The sequence below is a fragment of the Cnephaeus nilssonii genome (assembly GCF_951640355.1).
Source record: "Cnephaeus nilssonii genome assembly, chromosome: 12".
In the NCBI taxonomy this organism is placed as follows: Eukaryota; Metazoa; Chordata; class Mammalia; order Chiroptera; family Vespertilionidae; genus Cnephaeus; species Cnephaeus nilssonii.
The window spans coordinates 9,166,972-9,187,487 of record NC_137083.1 but is presented as its reverse complement, the minus strand read 5'-3'; the positions used below and the strand labels follow the sequence as shown (position 1 = coordinate 9,187,487).

Here is a 20,516-nt window from a genome sequence, read left to right as displayed (position 1 = left end):
CATTCATCTTAATAAGGAAAAAGGTAAATGAAAATTTTAACATTATAAAACATTTTTTTCAACTTACGCTTATGACTTACTACATATCTAGAGGAGCTTTCTGTTATATATCAGCTAAAAAGTGCTGGATAAGATAGTGTTATTTTAAAAACACACACATATTTTTAAATGTATGCCAGAGTTTACAGGAAAATTCTCTCAGCTAGCAAATAAGACAGCAGGAACCCAGAGAGGCAGTGAGCCCTGTCGCTGGCATTGCCCTGAAGGCATGTGCCAGGTGCCTGTGCCAGGAGCTTGGGCCATACCTTCGGTGACCATGTAATTCACCCTTCAACCCAGAGTGCGTGTGAAGTGAACGGTGGTGCTGTTAATCACACGCTGACAGTCCCACTCCTGCTTGGGGTGTGGAACTCCTCGAGAGAGTTGCTCCTCCCAGCCTAACAACAAGAAAATGCTGGCCAGTCTTCAAAACCATCCCTTTTCATGAGCTCCTCAGAGAGCTGAGGTCACATGGCCAGGAAACAGAAGTTCAAGGAGTAAAAAGTCACCCCCCAATGAGAGTCAAAACACGTGATTTCTTTTAATTTTGGCAGTGCCTGGGAGGAAGAGGCAGCTGCCACAGAGTGGGGAAGAAGACATTGTTAAAAAAAAAATCCTAAAAGCTGAGTATGCACTAGTACATCAGCTTAGAATAACTGGGGGCTCCAGACACAAGGGGAGTTTGTACCCACTCCCAAGCGCCTCTCCGTGGTCACCAAGGTGAAAAGGCTGGAGAGAGCTCCTGTTGGTGGCACGGGATGCAGGAGCCACGGGCACGGTGCCCCGATGCTCCTCTCATGGGAAGCAGAAGCCTTAAGGTGTTGGGACAAAGCCGCAAAGCTGCTGGCCTCCAGCGCTACAGGGGAGGCAGAAGCAAAGCCATCTCCCTGGTAGGCAGGTCAGCACGCCCTTCTTCCCATAGTCAGTATTCAGGAAAGATGTACTGTTTCCGGGGAAGGGATGGAAGCGAAAGCCATCGGACCTGGGGAGAGACAGTGAAACTCTTTGGGCCCAAATGCTATCCCAATGAAAAGCGAAGATTCCCTAGTCCTGGGGGAGGGCAGCCACCTGTCCGGACAAAGGGCACGTGTCCCTGTGGTCCAGCTGGTCCGCCTCTCCGGGCACAGAGCAGGGTGCAGCAGGGTGGAGGGTGGGTTTGGAAAGGGCAGAAAGAAAATACCCGGCGTCACGATTAAAAACTGTGAGAGACCATCACAGTTATGATGAAGGGACAAGAAGCTATGAAGAACAACCCAAGGGACTTGAAAAAAATAATGAAATCATAAAAATGAAAAATCAAAATTATATATTCAGTTCAGTTGAGAAAGAGCAGACGAGCTACATCGCTATTTGGTTGATAGATAACCAGCAGAACAGGAAAGTAGTGTGGAATCCACGGTGTCTGGTACCCTCTCAGGTTGGACCGCTGCAGGCCCTGCCATTGCCACGTTCACTCACAGCAGGCCAGCCTGGGAAAATAAACAGGAAGGCACCTACAGATTTATGTGCAAGGATTCTTATCCCAGCAAAATCCACAAAAAAGCAAAAACTATGGAACAATTTAAATTTCAGTTAATAGAGGGGTCATGAATGGACTTATTGCCACGTAAAAATCACATTAATTAAGAATGTGCAATGACATGGGGAAATAATTCATACAGCTTCATTCCAAAATGAAGGTAGCTTTCTTATTGTATACAGTTATAAAATATAATCATTTCAAAAGTTACACAGCATAGAAAAATTAAAGTAGAATAATTTCAACACACAAAGATAGCCACTCTTGATAGAGGCCCTAACAAAGTTTTCTCACAGGCATGTTCAGATTCCCACATATCATAAACTGCAAAAAGCAGACTGCTAAATTGCTCATCCCCACAGGGAGAAAAAAATGCCACAAATTATGAAAGTACTTATTCATGGTGCTGGGAAAACGAATGATTTTTTTCTTTTACTGATCCCTCCTTTACCTCCAACTTGTCTACAGTTTGCATGATTACTATATAAGAAAACATATTAAATAATATAAATGCCGTAACTGATTGGATATTAAGCTAACTCATGACTCTTTCATTGCTTTGAATATAGTATATAGAAAATGGACATATTCCTTTTGCAAAATGAGAAATAGCACTCATTAATCACTTTGCTGTCTTCCCTTAATGAAGACATGCAAATGCCTATGCAGACAAGCTGAACTTCCCTTCTGAGACCATGACAGGCAGGATGCTCTGCAAAAGAGAGGGTAACGATGGAGCTGGGAAAATGGGAAGGCAGAGGAAGCTTAGCAGGGGGGCGAAGATTTCTATTCGGAATGCCCTAAAAGAATTGTTTTTAACATGATAGTGTTCTGACAATAGTACAACAAGATCACAAGCAGCATTAAGAAACAAAAGCCAGGCCCTAGCCGGTTTGGCTCAGTGGATAGAGCATTGACCTGTGGACTGAAGGGTCCTGGGTTCGATTCTGGTCAGGGGCACATGCCTGGGTTGTGGCTCGATCCCCAGTAGGGGGCATGCAGGAGGCAGCCAATCAATGATTCTCTCTCATCATTGATGTTTCAATCGCCCTCTTCCTTCCTCTCTCTGAAATCAATAAAAATATATTTTTTTAAAAAAGAAACAAAAGCCAGGCATTGTGATATGACACATAGAATGTAAAAAAAAAAGGGGGGGGGGGTATGAAGATGCGGATCAAATGAGAATGTATAAAATTGTATTATTGTTCAGACTTCTCCCCAAGTGTTGTCAGATCATTATATTCAATTACTTGTCACATTCAGTCAATGTTACCCATGTGTAACGCTAGGATATTCTTATCCAATATTACACTTTTGGATCAAAACAGAAAAGTCAATTCAACATTGAAAGATTTTTTTTCTACACGATGATTCTGCACATTCACATGTCTATAAATACAAACTGAGTTAACGCACTGTTCCTCAAGATCATTCACGTTCCATAAAGCCTGAATGTCACATTAAAGATCTTGATATGCCATCCCGAAGAGGATTGGAGCTAGATTTATAGAAAATTAAATGCCTTCGACAGAGCGGAGAGGGTATCAGACAGCATCCTACTGTGTTCATTCTGTTCCTGCTCACTTTTGGATCAAAACAGAAAAAGTCAATTCAAAAAGTCAACCCAACTCAGTTGGATTCTACAAACATGTTTTTCGTTTTATTATAGAAAAGCTTTGGGGGTTAGGGAAAGGAAGTGAAAAAAATAGTCAAACGCCATCACTGCCCTCCAGAATCCTCCCATTGCTCAAGAGCCACGGGAAGAAAGATGACAGCAAAACATGGCAGAAGTGAGCAAAGGGCCCGATTGGCGGAATAAACACAGAAGTCCCCTCGAAAGGGGCTGTGGTCACTATTAGAGTCATCACAGACCTTGCCACTCCAAGCAGGGTCCGTGGGGTGGCATCGCTGGGAGCCTGTGAGAGATGCAGACACTCACCGCCACCACGAGAACTCCTGAATCCGAGTCTCCGAGGGGGGACCCAGTTTTAACGGCTCCCCACGCAGTATGTTGAGGTTCTAAAGTTTGAGATGCAGCACTGCTCTGAGGTATAGGCACTTGGTGTAAGAGGACACGATCCTTCCTGTTGTTCACGTATTAACACAGTTTTAATATCAATGATTCCTGTGTACATGCTCATTATAGAAAAATTAGAAAACCTGGTGGAGTACAAAAGGTGAAAAATTACCCTTGTGAATTAGTCACAGTTCTCCAGTGAAAGAGAACCAATAAGATACACACACACACACACACACACACACACACACACACACACATTAGCTCATGCCTATTCTTTTGCATATGGAGGCCACAGAGGTGGTAAGTCCCAGGTCTGCATGTGAGTCAGCAAGCGAGAGACCCAGGAAAGTGATGGTTTATTTCCAGTCCAAAGGCAGGCAAGGGGCTGACGTCCCAGTCTGGAGGCTGTCAGGAAGAATTCTCTCTTACTGAGGAGGGTCAGTCTTTCTGTTCTAGTCAGGCTTTCAACTGATTGATGTCCCCCCCCCCCCCCCACATCAGGGAGAGCCATCTGCTTTACTCACTTTACTGATTTAAATGTTAATCTCGTCCAAAAGCACCCCCATAGAAACACCCAGAATAATGTTTTGCTAAATATGTGGGCACCCTATGTCCCAGTCAAGTTGACACATGCAATTAATCATCATACCTGAATTGACTGCTATAAACGCTTTGGTTCATTTGACTTGCCATCTTTTTAGAGTCAACCCTGGGGGGTGTGTGTAAATTGTTTGGGTACAAAGAGTCAGCTAAACTACTTTTTGCCTCTCTGCTACCACCATTGGAAGTGGAAGGCAGGTGCATTCACCTCTTTCTTTCTGAGGGAAGAGTTTCATTTTCATGAATTCATTACACATAAGCAGCTGAGGGTTTTCTTTCCCCAAAGCAATTTTTGTAGCTGTGGCGTGAAGTATATCTCTGGCATAAACATCACCCTTCAACCCCATCTGAGCCAAAAGTCCCATTTCTAATCTTCTTTCTGATTGAGAAATGATAGAGTGGATTTGCTGAAAAAACCTGCCTTACTGACAGCTGGCTGCTCTTATGGGAGTGGCCCTAAAGTAAGTGCATATTGTTTATGCTTGTTTACTGAGAAGTATATTTTAAAAATCATGATGTGGACTACAATTTGAAACAGAATCACCCCCATGCCGATTGAAAAATGTTGTCCTAATGTTAGATTATAGTATGTTTTCTCACATCACAATGGCTGTGGTCACATAGTCTTCTGAAAGGTCTTGACAAGAATTTGATTCTCTCTCCTTCGTGACCAGCATCCTGGCAAAACGATGGGGCAACATGAGCCCTCACTATTCCCAGTTGACTCCTTCAACAGTATAATCTCTTCTGTAAACCCCAGGTTTCCCATCAGTGGTTCCAAACCATAGCAGCACATTGGAGTCACCAGGGAGTTTAAAAAAATACTGATGTTTGGTTGCCACCCACAGAGATTTCAATTTGATGGCTGTGGGATGGGACCTGGGCGTTGGGATTTCTGAAAGCCTTTGGGTACAGGCAGAGTTGTGAACCACAACCCTAGAGTTCTTGTTGCTGCCAAGTGTGTTGATGGGACAGCGGTGTCACCTGGGAAGGTGTCAGAAATACAGAATCGGGGCCTGCCCCACACCTACCTGCTGAATCTGAACCTGCATTTTAGCAAGACTCCCAGGTAATCTATAAACATGAAGTTTGGTCTTCCCCTTGGTATTAACCTTTTGCACTCGGATGTCGAGTGTGACTCGACACGGTTAGCATTAGAATAAAGGAATTGAGAAAAAAGCAAGCGAGTGCAAAGGGTTAAAATCAGCCTTTGGGAGCGGGAACTCACTCAGGTGAAAATAGGTATTTGGTTTAGTGAATTCTAGGAGGTGTTCACAGTACTTTTTGAATCAGTTGGGAGTATGAGAAACAATGAGTTTATTCTTGTACTATTATTATTAATTATTGTACTATTTTCCATACAAACAACTGGAAACAACTGCTTTTGCCCCACCCTATATTTGAAAAAGGCTAAAATATGTTTTCTATATCAGATGATTGGCCCAGATATTGTCTGTTAGCTTTCCTCCAATGCCATTTACCCTCCCTCCTTAAAAAGATTTTTTTTTTCATAAAAAAGGTATTCCTGCTTTGTTGCTGAATCCATTGCTGCCACAGGTGAAGAGATGGAAATAATGAGTCAGACCTTTTTCAGGGGAGCGAAGGCACAGAACATTCAGAGTATTCGCTTGGTTCCCTGAGCTGACAAGCTAAACCTGTGCATGAGAAGATGCTAGTTATCTAGAAATAGACTTTGAGGTTTGATTTTGGAGGTTTTGTTTTAAAAAATCTGCTGAAAAGAAAGTTGATACCCGATGGATAATCCCTACCTATAATTTCCAATTAGAGATCATTTCTGTGCCTTGTCCCAGCTGAAATGTGTATGTCCCAGGAAGGCTAGGAGGGGTCAGACTAAAGGATGCACAGGGCAAGGATATGGTTTCCTCATATCCTCCCCAGGGCTCAACAAACATCACAGAGCGAATTAATGAGTGCATAGATGGATGCACAGCAGAGAATCCATCCATCAGACCCTTTGTGGAAGCAGATTTTGATCGTGCGGGAGCACAAAGCCAGAGGTGCCCCAGAAGACACAATAAACAAACTCACTGCACAACTTTGCCCAGAGCGGACTTCACTTTAGCTTCTCCTGGATGTCTCTGAGTGCATGGAGGGTGGGGGAGACTTCTGTAATCTACAGTGTCAGGGAACAAAGCCAGGAGAGGCCATACGCAGAAGAAAGCGCATTCAATGAGTTTCTGGAACTCTAAGTCTCTGAATTCTGATTTTCTTTTTCTTCAGAAAGAAATACCCTCCTTTATGTCTCTGTGTGTGTCTGTCTGGCTTTCAAGTCAAAGAGATTGTAGCTGGCTGCGTGGTAAGTGTGTGTGTGTGTGTGTGTGTGTGTGTGTGTGTGTGTGTGTCTGATCTTGGCAAGCTAAGTGGCCAAATAGGAGCGTCAGGGCGATACCCCTGGACCCCTCGGCGTGTCAGTGAGGACATTCAGGAGCACCTGTGCTGGCGGCATGTGTGGCCACTAGGGGTCCTCAGCAGCCGGCGATGTGAACTGGGACTTGGGTGACTGAAAGGCCTCCCTTTGTCTGCACCCCAGGTGTGGGCTCCTTTTGTTCAGAGGCAGGTCTGAGCTGTCTGCTGGGTAACCCCACCCTGGGCCGTCCCCCCACTTCCAGGGTAACGGAGTCTTTCTGAGCTTCAGCCTCCAGGTACGCCTATCCTTACCCCAAAGAGCCAACGTTTTCTCTTTAACAGGACTAGGCACCTTTGTTTTTAGAAACACTGCGTTAACTACAAAGGGAAATGCTGCTCACTCCGACAAAGAGTCTATCGATGTTGAGAAATTGATGGCGAAAGGACCAATTTTCAGGGGAGAGTGGAGTATTTGCCATAAAATATTTAAAGCTAGTTGACAAATAGCCCCACTAGTCTCCTGTGCATGCCAGCCACTGGATTAATCTTGAAAGTAAGGAATATTTCATTCTGTGCATAGCGCCGAGGGAAGGAATGACCTTCACGTACACCCCAGAGTGCCAGGGACGCGGGAGCCCAGCTCCCACCACCGCAGCCCCATACTCTGCGGTGTTTTCCATGTCTGCCTTTAAACTTCAAAGGAACAGTAAAGCAAAAATAAACAAATTACGGTAGCATACGAGCTACTCTGTAAACAATGAGGTACAGGAGTTGTAACAGCCGGGGATGGAGGTGGGGTGGGGGTTGCAAACATTTACTCCATCAAAATTTCAGCCTCAGGTTTTCATCATTTCAGCTGTTGTTGTTGTAAACAGCAGAGTCCTGACACACACATCCACTTCTTTGCACTCATCCTCTGTGGCTGAGTGGTCACAGCTACTGATGTGACATGTAATTGGCGGTGTCCTTGAGAATCATGTATGGAGTCATTTGTTCCTTGGTCTACTCATCTATTCAACAAATACCTACTAAAAGCACCTATTGTGTGCAAACGTGGTAGGGAACACACAGGCTGGCCAGATAAGGACCCTGCCCCCTGGAAGCTCGTAATGGAGTCGGGAGATACAATATGTTGCAAACTTACCAGCCAAACAGGACAGAGCATCTGCCAGTGGGGCGGTCCGGAGAAAGGATTAGAGGAATTCTACAGGAGAGCGGGTGTCTGGCTTGGGGATCAGGGAAGGTTCTCTAGGAAGGTGGCTTCCACTTGAACTTTCATGATATGGAGGGTGCCCAGCAGGGAGAACGAAGAAAAGGCGGGCGCTGACCCCTTAGCTGGGCCGGGCACAGTGAGGAGGGGTTGCATTTACGAAGGGGAGAACAGGAAATAGGTTTGGAAAGGGAAGGTGGGAAGACTTTAAATGCTAAGTTGGCATGAGAGCTGAAACCAATTGTAGCTTTTAGTCCAAAATAGACCAAATTATCAGCACAACTTCTTTCATCCCATAGCTCTTTTAATATTTGAAGAAGGTATTCATATCTTAAAACATCTTTTTCAAACGGACCTAAGATCTTTATAGTACCAATATGTCCCTTTCCATTGGCAAAAAAATAAAAAAATAAAAAATAGTCACTGCCTAGAATTAAGGACATACATGAATGAATAAAATGCACAAGCTTTTTTTTTTTTTTCCTGTTTCATTTGGAAAAATGCTTTAGGAGGCCCACAAACAGGTCCTGAGCCTACTGAGGAGGGGCTTAGCATCGTGTGCTAGCCACCTCCTGCTCATTTACTGATATTAAATGTTTGCAAGAGCAGCAAGCGCTTGAGGCCTCCGAACCTAAGAAAAATGCTAGTGAGCGATCACGCCTGCTGAGCTTTCTCCACTGGTGATGGCTTTAACATTCCAAATGATTAACCAACTTTCAGAGTTTAGTGCTGAAATCTGGAGCTTTTCCTGGGTTCTTCAAAATAATGGACTTCAGAGTTCCCCTCCACCTCTACCCACAAGCTAAGCCTCCCCCGTCATCCCGTTTCTATTCAGCTAGTCTGTTTGTTATCTTTACATCCTGCTCCTGGCCTTTGGAGCCAGTGGGCAAACATTAGTCTGTCTTATTCTACATCTGTACGGCACAGGGTGCCTTAGGGGTGCCTTCACAGCAAGTGCCCCTCTGTCCTGTCTCTTCAGCTGTCAATTTGGGATAATAAGAATAATCTACTTCACAGGACCACGCTGCACGTTCTCCCACAACTATACACTGAGTGGCCAGATTATTATGATCTCTGAACGCATAATAATCTGGCCACTCAGTGTGTATATATATATATTAGAGGCCCGGTGCATGAATTCGTGCATGGGTGGGGTCCAGCCAGCCTGGCCAGGGGGAGGGGACATGGGTGGTTGGCCGGCCTGCCTGCTGGTCGAATTCCTGGTCAAGGGGACAATTTGCATATTGGCCTTTTATTATATAGGATATACACTGAGTGGCCAGATTATTATGCGTTCAGAGATCATAATAATCTGGCCACTCAGTGTATAGCCCTATGAAGGTAGCTCTTGTCCTCCAAACTGCAGAGACAGAATTTGACACCCCTTTGTGAGACTTCTGAGATGAGTCATGAAACCTGTGCTCAGTTTGGGCCAAGAAAGATATTAACGTTGGGCCAGAGACTGAACATTTTCCCTCGTAGAAGAAGTCACTGCTGATTAGGTATCTCCAGGTGCAATGGAGAAAGCAAAAGTTTTTCAAATCGTAGATTCAGTCTTTTAAGTGAACCATTTACTGTCACTTATGAGCCTGAACTTGATGTCAGTTACACTGTGACTTTGCCATTATCAACTCATTGAATCTTCACAGCGCCCTATATCAGAGGGCCTTGGTTGCAGGTGCAGAAACTAAGGCTCAGTGAGTGTAAGTACTGCTCAAGGTCATATAGCTAATGAGTGGCAGGACCAGAGTTTGAAACCAGATGTTATTGTCTTCAGAACCCAGATGGTGACAACTAAGTGGCAGCCAAGTTTTTAGATAGCTGCCCATCTAAGGACCTGGAGGGACACGTGGGTTTCTTGTCAAACAAGTAGATGTTGCCTTTGATCAGAACTCTGGGCAAACAGGAAGCTCCATTCTGATAGAGAGGTCAAGGTTGCGATGGGCCATATGTCCCTTAAAGGGCTGGCTCCAGCGTAGGCTGCATTAAGGCTGCCTGGCACAGAAAGAAGCAAAATTCGGGTGGGAGGGTGAGTGGGGGTGCGTGGGTCTCTTTATACCAGGCGGGATGTTTCAAGTTCCATTAGATGAGGGTCAGGGAGACTCAGTGCACAGTGACTGGAGAGTGCTCAGGAGCCCTCACCTATTCATCCAGCTGCATTAGAAAACACACAAACAAAAACCTTAAAAAACAATTAGTTTAAATCAACTAGAAAATGTGACAGGGTGTTGCCGAAACTGGTTTGGCTCAGTGGATGGAGCGTCAGGCCTGAGGACTGGAAGGTCCCAGGTTTGATTCCGGTCAAGGGCATATACCTTGGTTGCGGGCACATCCCCAGTAGGGGGTGTGCAGGAGGCAGCTGGTCTATGTTTCTCTCTCATCCACGTTTCTAGCTCTCTATCCCTCTCCCTTCCTCGCTGTAAAAATCAATAAAATATATTTAAAAAAAAAAACAAAGAAAATGTGACAGGGGTGCATAATCCAACATTTATTACTCGCTGTGTGTGAGGCAGGAGAGGCGCGTGGTTGGTGCCCCGCCCCCGGACTGGCTGCTGTGCTGTGTCCCTCCTAATTATTTTTAAACTATGTCCTTTTAACCAGATTTTTAAAAATTGAACTTCCCCAAATGCGAACGCTTTCCACTTTGCTACATAATGAGAGCACTTCCATCCCTTTAATGCTTGCTCTTCCCTTTGATCTAACAATTTCTGTTCAAATTTCACAGTTTTCTGTTGCTTCCGGATTGAAAGAACCGATTACCCTGCTGGGAGCGTGAAATAGACTTTTTTTTTTTTTTAATCTGCATGGTATTTCCTCCCAGCGAGATGAATTTAGGTTTAAATACAGGGGGAAGGGATGCACCTGGTGCTCCAGTCTCTCTCTCACACCTGAGCAGGGCCTTATCCTGAAAAGGCACAGGGGGACCTGTGGCCAGGCATCTGCCTTTTGTGGGGATCCTCTGCAAGAGGAAGTAGAGAGCCTCCTTCTCCGAGACACCCGCTTTGTGTGGGCCTGGTGCTATATTTGGAACGTGTCTGTTTCCTTGAAGGCCAACCTCAAAAGCCCAGCGGGCCCCTCGGGCACCGTCCGAGGCTGGGGCACGTAGGGCAGCTGGATTGGCTTGCTGGGTGTTGTGAGGGTGTTTCCGAAAACTTACCTTCTTGCAGGGCTGGGACCATCAGCTCCAGAGCAACAAAGGACAGTTTGGAGGGGAGTGGAAGGAGCGCTCCCCAGTCCCCCAGGCCCCCTTCTGCCAAACAACGTGTCCTCAGTGACCCCGCCTTCCCCCCACCCCACCCTCACCCTTTTCCACCCCGGCCTGCACGCCGCTCCTTAGTCTGGCGGGGCTCAGCGAGCCCCAACACCTTCTCCCCACTCCCCACTCCTGGTCGCGTTCAAACCCTTGGAGCGGCTCTGCGCGCTGCAGCCACACTCGCCCCTCGCCCCTCGCCCCCCGCCCCCCGCGGCTTCCCCGGCACCTAGGGGTCCCGCTCCTGGGTCCAGGGTCCTCCTGCCCTGCAGCCCGCAGCCTCCCCCCTCCAGCCTCCGAGGCAGGTGCGGTCAAGCCCGCCGCAGCTGAACCAGCTCCCCAGCTCCCGCGTCTCCTCTCCTTCCTTTGTGTGCGCGCGCGAGCGGAGTTGGGGCGGAGGGAGAAGGGGGAGGTCGCTCTGTCTGTCTGTCTCCCACCGCCCTGGCCCGGGCTGCTCGAAGTGCGGCTGGGAAGGCAGGAGCGCCAGGGAGGGTGCGGGGAGCTGGCGGGGCGGCTCAGGGACACCCGGGCGCCCTGGCCCTTGCCGTGCGCGGGGGAGCGCTAACCGCAGCGGGGCTCGGCTGGAGGCACGCTCGGTCCGCTCCGCCGCCCCCTGGCCTCCCCTCCGTTCCCACCTACCTACCCCCGGACACCCGGAGAACAGCGCGCTGGGGCGCCGAGAGGGACGGAAACCACAAATAAATAGCGGCGGCGGCAGCGCGTCATCTGGTGGAGCAGGAAGTGCAGGCAGAGTCCAGAGGCTGGTGCTCTCGGCGCCGCCAGGACTTTGCCATGGGCTGGGGGCCGCGGCAGCCGCGAGCGGCCGGGCGAGGGCAGCGGAGGCTGCGTCCTCACCGGGGCTGAGCCACAGCGACGTGCGGGGCGCGCGGCGATGGCAGCGTCCAGCAACTCCAGTCTGTCCGGCTCCTCCGTGTCCTCCGGTGAGTTTCAGCCTGGCGGGCGCGGCTGCGAGCTGGGTCCCTCGCCCCCTGCCCGCGCCCCGGGATGGGCAGCGCCTACCTGTGTCCGCCTAGCCTGCGCTCTGAGTGAGAGCAAGCGTCCGGTGTGACACTTGTTCGGGCGGCCAGAACCCTGGGTGCCCGCTGACATCTGACAGCGCGGAGGTGGGAGAGCGGTGGCGCCCTTAGTTGGCGGACGCGGGCGATCTGGGGCTTGGAGAGCCGCGGGGAGAGGCGAGAGGAGCCGGGCAGGCTCTCACTTTCTGGCGCCGCTGGAACCGGGGCTGGCGGGGCGGGGAAGGTTAGGGCGACTCTGGGCGCCCCGACCCGCTCGCGGTGCAGCGCCACTGCTAAGCTGGATGCCCGAATGCAAGGCACAGGGGAGCAAACCCGCGCTCCTCGCAGACTTGATTTTCTTTGTTTGTTTCAGAAATTAGCTCCGTGGAGACACACGCTTGGGGCATGGGTTTGAGATGGAAGTCATGAAGGGATTGTGTGTGTCCTTTGGTCCTGATTGAAGTGAGTTAGCAAACAGGAGGCAGAGCCCAGCCACTGACAATTTGCCTGGCTGTACGTGTGTGTGTGTGTGTGTGTGTGTGTGTGTGTGAGAGAGAGAGAGAGAGAGAGAGAGAGAGAGAGAGAGAGAGAGAGAGAGAGAGATTTTCCCTGTGTGGCCTCTTGGAATACGCTCTGTAATTTTACTTTCCAGGCATACATTTTTTTTCCCCTCCAAGTGCAGCTGAGCAAAGGGTTTCAGCTTTTCTATGGTTGATCAGCGGGTTTCATTGAAGAGGGGAAAATTGCTAATGAATCCGAAGGAGCAGGAATCCATAGAAGCACCCCCCACCCCCCTACCCCGTTTCTGAGTATGACAGGAATCTAATCGCAATGATGCATTAGGTAGAATTCTTCTACCTCTCTGACCCCTGAAAACTTTAATGACAAACCTTCAAGGGATGTCTGATAAGACATTTAGTGTAGTGTACAGTATTCAGGGGTCAAGAGGTCTCGAAGACCCAATGGGAATGCTCAGTGTATTAATATGGTATTAATTCCTATTGTGTGGTGGTGTTTTATTGTTACCCAAAATTAAATTCAAAAGAAGAAACACATTGTTGGAGGCATTAGACGGCAAGCCAGGCATCGGCGGAACCATATCTGTAGATGTGTGACTAATTAAATCATAAATGCCAGGTGAATTTGACTAAGGTGCAATTGTGATGTGCCACAGGTGATGGCCTGAAAGCCAGCTGTTATCTTTTCTGGCAAGTTTAGTTCCAGGGAAACGGCACTTCCTTTCCTGATCCCTGCCAGCTAGCCAAAAGCACAGTGTTGTTCGGCCTATGGTATAGTTAACAGTTCAAGGTCCTCGTCGTAGTAGCCAATGGGACAGAGCAGCTATATCTGATTACGAGCAGCAACAAGTTGACCGCCTGTGGTTTTAATTCTGAGAACTCAGCAAATACTACAGCTTATTTTTAGTGCCCCCAAACCAGGGCTGCTGCTTTTCAATTCATTTTGGTTGACTAACATTGAATTTAAAATACAGTGATGTTTGGCTCACGATTAGCAGATGGTTATCCCTCTCATCAAACTTCCCACTTGGAAAATCAGCTCAGGAGGGAGACGTGGCTAGGGGAGGGAAGAATGGAGGAAGGGCCCGGAGGCAGTCATTTCCCATGATGGACTGAGGCCATGAATTACGGGTGACGTGGCATCTGAACTCTCAGGTGTTGATGTCGCTTAAGAACTCTTCTTGAAGAACCTAACTCAGCCTTCGGAAGAACACGTGGACCTGAGGCTCAGTGTCAGCTTTAGGTGAGGGTCATTGCTTTGCAGGCTGGCTAGAGATGCTTGTGCTGGTTCTCTTGGCTGCTCAGCTACCACTCTTTTACATCCTAATAGAAACTGGGGAATCACGTGAAAGCTGGAATTCAAAAACCGGGCATGGATATATTATTTGGTGTGAGTAGGCATGGACCAGAAGCTTATATCATCTAATTCACCAATTAGTCAGGCATTTTGTCTTGAAAGCTAATGAGAACTGTAGTTCCCTTTTTAAGCACACTTCTCAAGGTGTGGATCATGAATAATTCAGAGGACGCAAGCAATTCACACCTGTGAGAGGTGTTGGGCAAGAAAGAATAGAGCCTGTTGGTGATGGCAGCTAGGTTCTCCCAGGCAAAGGTCAGAATCAATCAGTCAATCACCATTTTGGAGGACCTACTATGTGCCAGGCAGTAAATCAGAAGCCTCAGCGTCAAGGGCGTTAAGTGAGGAAGATAATTTTGGGATTGCTTCTAGCTCTGAAGTTCTAGGATTATTGTCCTTGAGTTCTGGCACCACCACTGACCAGTTGGGTAACTTTAGGTGTTATTGAACTTCTTTAAATATCAATTTACCCATCCCTAAATGAGGGCAGATGCTAGTAATAGGACCTACTTGAGAGGAATATTGCTGGGATTAAATGAGATTATATGTGTGGAGCATTTAACACAGGGTGTGGCACCTAAGTGCTTGGTGTGAATAAGTTTTGCTCCTTGGAGTAATGAGAAAAAAAGGCAGTCACTAGCTTAGACTTTGGGTGCAGAAATACGTCCAACACACAGAAAAACCTGCCTCTTGCATTGCATGTTAAACTTGATCTTGAGGTCTGAGCTCCACTGAACAAGCATTTATTAAGTGTCTTTAAAGTTTCAGGCATTGTCCCACGTGTTTGGAATAGAAAGATCAATGAAGACCCTTTCCCTCACCTTCCAGCATTAGCGGTGAACAAGCACCTATCAATCTGTTTTCCAGTTGGATAAAATGAATTATGTGGAGGAGACCGCAGGGAAGAGAGGATGACCTCAGTTTAGAGGAGTCAGTGGAGATAACCTATGAGGTGGGCCTTGAAGCATGAGTAGGATTTTTCCAGAAATCAGAGAAAAGGAAAGGTATTTCAGGAAGAGGAAAGAGCTCAGGCAAAGGCCTGGAGATGAAGTTCATGACCTGATTTTCAACTTCCTTTCTTAGGGCTATTGATCTTTTTTTCTTGGTGGTTCCTCTTCTCTGCACAGTTACTCTCATAAGCCCAAAAGCAGCATCACACCTTGAGCTGCCAGACTACATATTTCTGCTGCGGATGTAGGAGGCTTTCTTTCTGTTCAGGCACCAGTGTGGTTAATGACACAGCTCTGGACGCCCTAGGACATATTTGGGCAATTGACAGTTGATTCTGTAGTATCCAGCATGTGGAGAGGTGAACTCAAATAACATGGGTTAAACCTCTCTTAGGGAAATAGCTGTGGAAGATTCAGGTCTGGGTGTGTTTGCACAGAGTAAAGATCTAATCATTTACTCAGTATTGAGCCCAAAGTTATCTGACTTTACTGAGAATGTTCACACTTGCTGTTGAACCCCATCACCCACATGTGTCATTTCATCTATATAAAATGGACCTCCTTAATAGAAATATTATGGGGGTTAAATGAGATAATGTGTGTGGAGCATTTAACATAGAATGTAGCACCTAAGTGCTTGGTGTGAATAAATTTTGCTCCTTGAAGGAATGAGAAAAAAAAAAGCGACACATAACAAATACAATAATCGAGTTAAAATTAATTTTGAAAATACATTTTTTTTGAGAACTCTTCAGAAATTTTCTCCTGGAACATTCAAATTATGTGTAAAAGAAATTGCTTTGCCTTTGTTTTAAAGATAACTGCTGGTAATTAAATTTCACAATCACCTAGATTGGCAAGAAGGTTTGATTACCTGTATTATTTTTTTAAATCAGAAAAAAAAGTCTCTATCCTTAAGCCTTTGATTATACTGTGAAGTAAACAATGATTGATTTGCAAAATAGTTCTCTTAATCATCATGGGTTATAGTTGCTTTTATAATTGAAATAACATTTTGCATATAGTAATGTGATTGCGAAATGGATAATTGCACACAGTAAAGAAAAGAAAACTCAAGTAAACTAATAAATAAAGACTCTATGAGATGTTTTTAAGTAACTAAACTAAGAAAATATTAAATATTAAAGGGGCCCCGGGATAAGAAGTTGTTAAGATTTTGAGAACACAAAGACACTGTATTATAGAAATGAAATCCACTTTTCAAATGCGAATGAAAAAGAGTAAAAATCAGTATTAGGTATAGTTATCAAACCTTAATTGGGAAAAGAAAATTCTTGAATGGACTGGGGGAGTTATTTCTCTAGATTCTATGCAACAGTAATGTGGGCTGGGTAAATACAGTCGTCCCTTGGTATCCACGGAGATGGGTTTCAGGACCCCAGTGGGTACCAAAATCCAAGGATGCTCAAGTCCCTCATGTAAAATGGTCTACCTCAGTGCATACAGTCAGTCCTCCACATCTGTGGATATAGAGGCCCACTGTAAAGCTATTTTCTGCTGTCACATGGGTATTGACTGTAGAGGTGATAAATAGGAATTTTCATCACTCATTATTGGAGGGCCACAACCAGTGACATATACAAATCTTTCATAGTCCCAGGTGCAGAAGGTAAAACTACAAGACTGCTGCCAAGACTTACATATGTGTAACCAGAAACTCCATGTAACTAACACTACAAAACGGGGTATCTTTGTCAAAACAGAGAAGTCTTCTTTTGGATTCTTCAATTATGTATAAAAGCAATTTCTTTACCTTTGTTTTGGTGATCACTGTTGGTAATTTAAATACATAATCACCTAGAGTGGCCGGAAGATTTGATTACCTTTATTATTTTAAATCACACAAAAAAGAAAAAAATGGTGATTCCCAAAACCCCCGCATATTTTTTTAAAAACTCACAGGGCTAAAATGACCCCCTGAGAGAAATTGTTTGCTAGGATTTGGATCGTTGTTCCTTGCTATCTTTCTGGTGACCTTCCCACACCTCATTTTAACTTATTAGATTTCCACCATCCATTTGAGGTAACACCGACAATCCCAGGGATGTGGGATGAGAGGAGAGGAAGTCCTTCGTAAGCACGGCAGCATGTTTGTAGTGTTTGACAGGGGCCCACCAGCTTGTGTCCTTTTGCAAAACTGCCACTTGACCTTCACTCCCACCAACCCTATGAACTGCTTTGGCCAACTTCTAGGGGACGCAAACAGCAGGTATTTTCCGAGGCCAGTCTGTGCAGGGTGGAACTGGACGTTGTGTCCTCTGAGCTGCCACCTGGGCTTGGCCCCCGCGTCAGTCCTGCTGGGGGCCGTCTGCTGCCCCGCGGGTCTCCTGTGTTTGCAGGGTGGTGAACATAAGTGGACATTGGGTTTGGAAAACCTGTGCGTGAGCGGGGTCACACTGGTGTGTTCTGGAAAAGGGTTTTCTGCCAGAAGAGATTCCTGCCAAGATTGTTAGATACAGAGAAAGAGAAACGATGACCTAGTGATGGACATATGATTGATAGCCTCTATCACCCCCCAGTCACTTATCTCTTGTGAATATATTCACATTTCATGGCTCCTGAAATATGTCACTTAATTTTCAAAAGGAATTTCCTTCCTTCCTTCCTTCCTTCCTTCCTTCCTTCCTTCCTTCCTTCCTTCCTTTTTTAATTCTTTTCTCCTTTCTTCCTTTTTTCCTTCCTCCCTCCCATCCTTGTTCCCTTTTGCTTATCTCACCTGTTATTATGTTGGTCAGATTTCTAAATTTTCAGGTCTTCATAAATCCTGCACTTGGTCTACTTTACTGTTAATAGTTTCCAAAGCCTCTCCACACCTCCCCGCTGCTCCTTCCATGCGTGCAGTGGGAGAGGAAGCTGGTACCCCTTTTTTTCACGTGGATTCCAGTCAGAGGGGTAAGGTGGATGCCTGCATCTCTGGGTGGCTGGTTGGTGTGATCAAATGCACTCGCACGTCTCAAAGTTAGGAACAAAGGCGGAGGTTTATTTCGTCCCCATGACTAGAGGAAAACCCAGTTAGGTGTGTGCTGACCCCACAGGCAGTCTGCTCAGCTGTGGGACCCACGTGGCTGCCTGCTGGGGTCTGAGGATGAGGACCCGGCGTGTGGCATGACAGTGTTGATCAAACCTTTTCAGCTGTGTACCCAGGGAGAGCCATCCACAGGCTGATCATGCAAAGAGCCTGCTTTCCCCCTCCTTTATTATTACCCGGGAATCGACACCTTTGTGGAGGCCGCTCTCTGACCATAGCCTTTACGATATGGTCCGATTACAGCATTGCCTTGCTTCAACAATGTGGCTGATCACAGTCACCCGATCTCAGCCCATTCACAGCATAACCTCAGCAGTATATAGTGTTCTTCTACTCTTTTTAAAAATGTTTTTTATTGATTTACTAGAGAGGGAAGGTGAGAGAGAGAGAAACATTGATGTGAGAGAGAAACATCAGCTGCCTCCTGTACATACCCCTACCGTGGACTGAACCTGCAACCTGGGCATGTGCCCTGACCAATGACCTTTCAGTGCATGGGATGGAGCTCAACCAACTGAGCCACACTGGCCAGGGCTATAGTGTTCTTTTAAATCATTCAACGCCTAAGTTCCCATAGACATTTGGTAATAAAGGTGTTCAGTTAATAGCCGTATTTAAAATGTTGTAATCGCCTCCAGCCAGGGGTTGCATTGATTAGATTCCTGGAGTGGAGATATCACCTACGCATTGTGCAGGCTGCCAGTCACCCCGTGCGTGGTGGGCCTGCTGGAGAGAGAGCTTTTCCAAGAAGAGAGGCTGGATGCCAGTAGCGGCCTGGCAGAACCTGCTAGATGCGGGGAGACAGTCTGCTTCCTCCAGCTGTGAGAGACCCCACGTTCTGAAATGTGTCTTCATTAGAGGTCAGAGGAAGAGCCCTAAACTTGGAGTCAGACGATCTGGACACTTAAGCTTTTAGCCAGAACATTTAAACCCCTAACCAAGGCCCTTTAACCCTCAGAGCCCTTAAGCCCTTAACCAGCACCCTCCAACCGTTAACCAGGGCCCTTGAGCCCTTAACCAAGGCTCCTAAACCCTTCGCATAGGCACTTAAACCAGATACTTAGCCAAGCCCTGCGACTAGCTAGCTATGTGGTTTGGGTGACATTAGCCTCTCCGAGCCTTCAATACCTCCCTGCACACTGCGGGTGTGCTAACCTGTTTCCTGGAGTAGATGTGAGCGTTCACAGAGGTGATAGAAGCATGGCCTCCCGTAGGCCTGGCCGCCATGTCACCTCAGTAGATGCCACTTCTCTCCCTTTCCTCCTTCCTTCCCTTAATGTCTGAGCCTCAGTTGGCTTGGCTATCAACCAGAAATAACAGTAGCCGACGGGTTTATGCCCCAGGGTTGTCATGCCTGGAGCACTGTTTGGGAAAATGCTTATAAACTGTAAAAGCAACTAACAGCACTGAAGGGCTGCTCCATGACTCCAGTGTCCATCATGGTCTGTAATCCTCACACTGTGTCTCTGAGGTAGACCCTCTGACCATTTGCAAACAAAGAGATAGGTTCAGAGAGGCCCCAGGGCTTGGATTTGAGGTGCTAGGATTTGAACAAGATCTTCCTAATATCAAGGCCCATTCTTTGTCCTCACGGGGGTTTGTTTCGAACCCTGTGTGAGAAGTCTGTGACATCGAGGCTGAAGGCTGAGACACACGCTCAGGGTTAACAGGGAAAACACAGCACTCTCGTTGTGCTTTATGCTGCTGCGCTCAGTAGTTACTCAGGCCCGCCCTCGGCCTGACTGAAGCTCATTCTCACCAGGGCTGGGATCTGGGAGGCGTTACCAAGTCATCGCTCTGCAGAGAGGACACCTGAGGGGTTGGGCTTGCGGTATCTGGACTTAAGGACAGTCTTGCCAGGTGAAGCGTTTATTGCACTCTTCTTGCAACTTTCCCCAAGATTTGAACATTTTCTAAATGAAAGTGGGAAGAAACTAGGGAAAAAAAAAGAGCGATGATCCTTTGCACTCAGTTCATTATCTTCACTGGCGTGTTAGCAGCACTCCATGTGGGTGAGCATATCAAGTCTTGTTATCATCACCAGAGAATCCCAGACTCTGAGTCCTCCGGCGGCAGCATATATGTTTTTTAGCTTACATCCTTAGTGAGAAAGTCAAGGAACAAAATGATGGATGAAGTTCAGAGAGACCACACACAATTCCTACCGGAGAAGGATTTTTCTCCCGAGCCGATTGACTGCATTGCCTTGCAGCTTGGGAGGGAGGAGGGACCTTGGAGGTTGTTTAGTAGGATCCCAACATTGTCTAAGCCAGAGAACCCGGGCCCCAGGAGCTCCAGGAACTGCCCCGTGCCACTCAGAGCGCTGGTGGAGCCTGAGCTGAGCTGTTACCTTGCACCCAGGCCCTCAGAACATTAATTCTCCATTTCTCTCCCCGCTCATCCCACAGAGCATCTTTAGAGAATTTCTTGCCGACGTTTTTCCTGTCTGGCTTTCCTGAAGCTGTTTAATTATTGAATATTTTCAAAATACAAGTCAAAAGTGCTTTGTATTTTAAACGGGCCTTCGACCTCAAGGCTGCTGTGCGAATAGAGGCACTGAGACTCCAGTGACCTTGTGTCTGCCCTGACTGTATCCAGCCGTGCTGTTCCGCATGGTAGCC

The 20,516-nt window shown here is 46.8% G+C and overlaps 1 protein-coding gene across 2 annotated transcripts in view; it reads left to right on the top strand.

Moving 5' to 3' along the window:
• Positions 1-9,158: 9,158 nt before the first annotated feature.
• CHN2 (chimerin 2) overlaps positions 9,159-20,516 on the top strand; it is a 238,035-nt gene continuing 226,677 nt past the window's right edge. Inside the window, exon 1 of one of the 2 annotated variants that reach the window (XM_079786789.1) lies at positions 9,159-11,946. In XM_079786789.1, coding sequence (XP_079642915.1) covers positions 11,898-11,946 — 49 coding nt within the window. In that variant the 5' untranslated portion in view covers positions 9,159-11,897. The remainder of the gene's footprint in view (positions 11,947-20,516) is intronic. The other variant, XM_079786788.1, reaches the window with a different exon arrangement.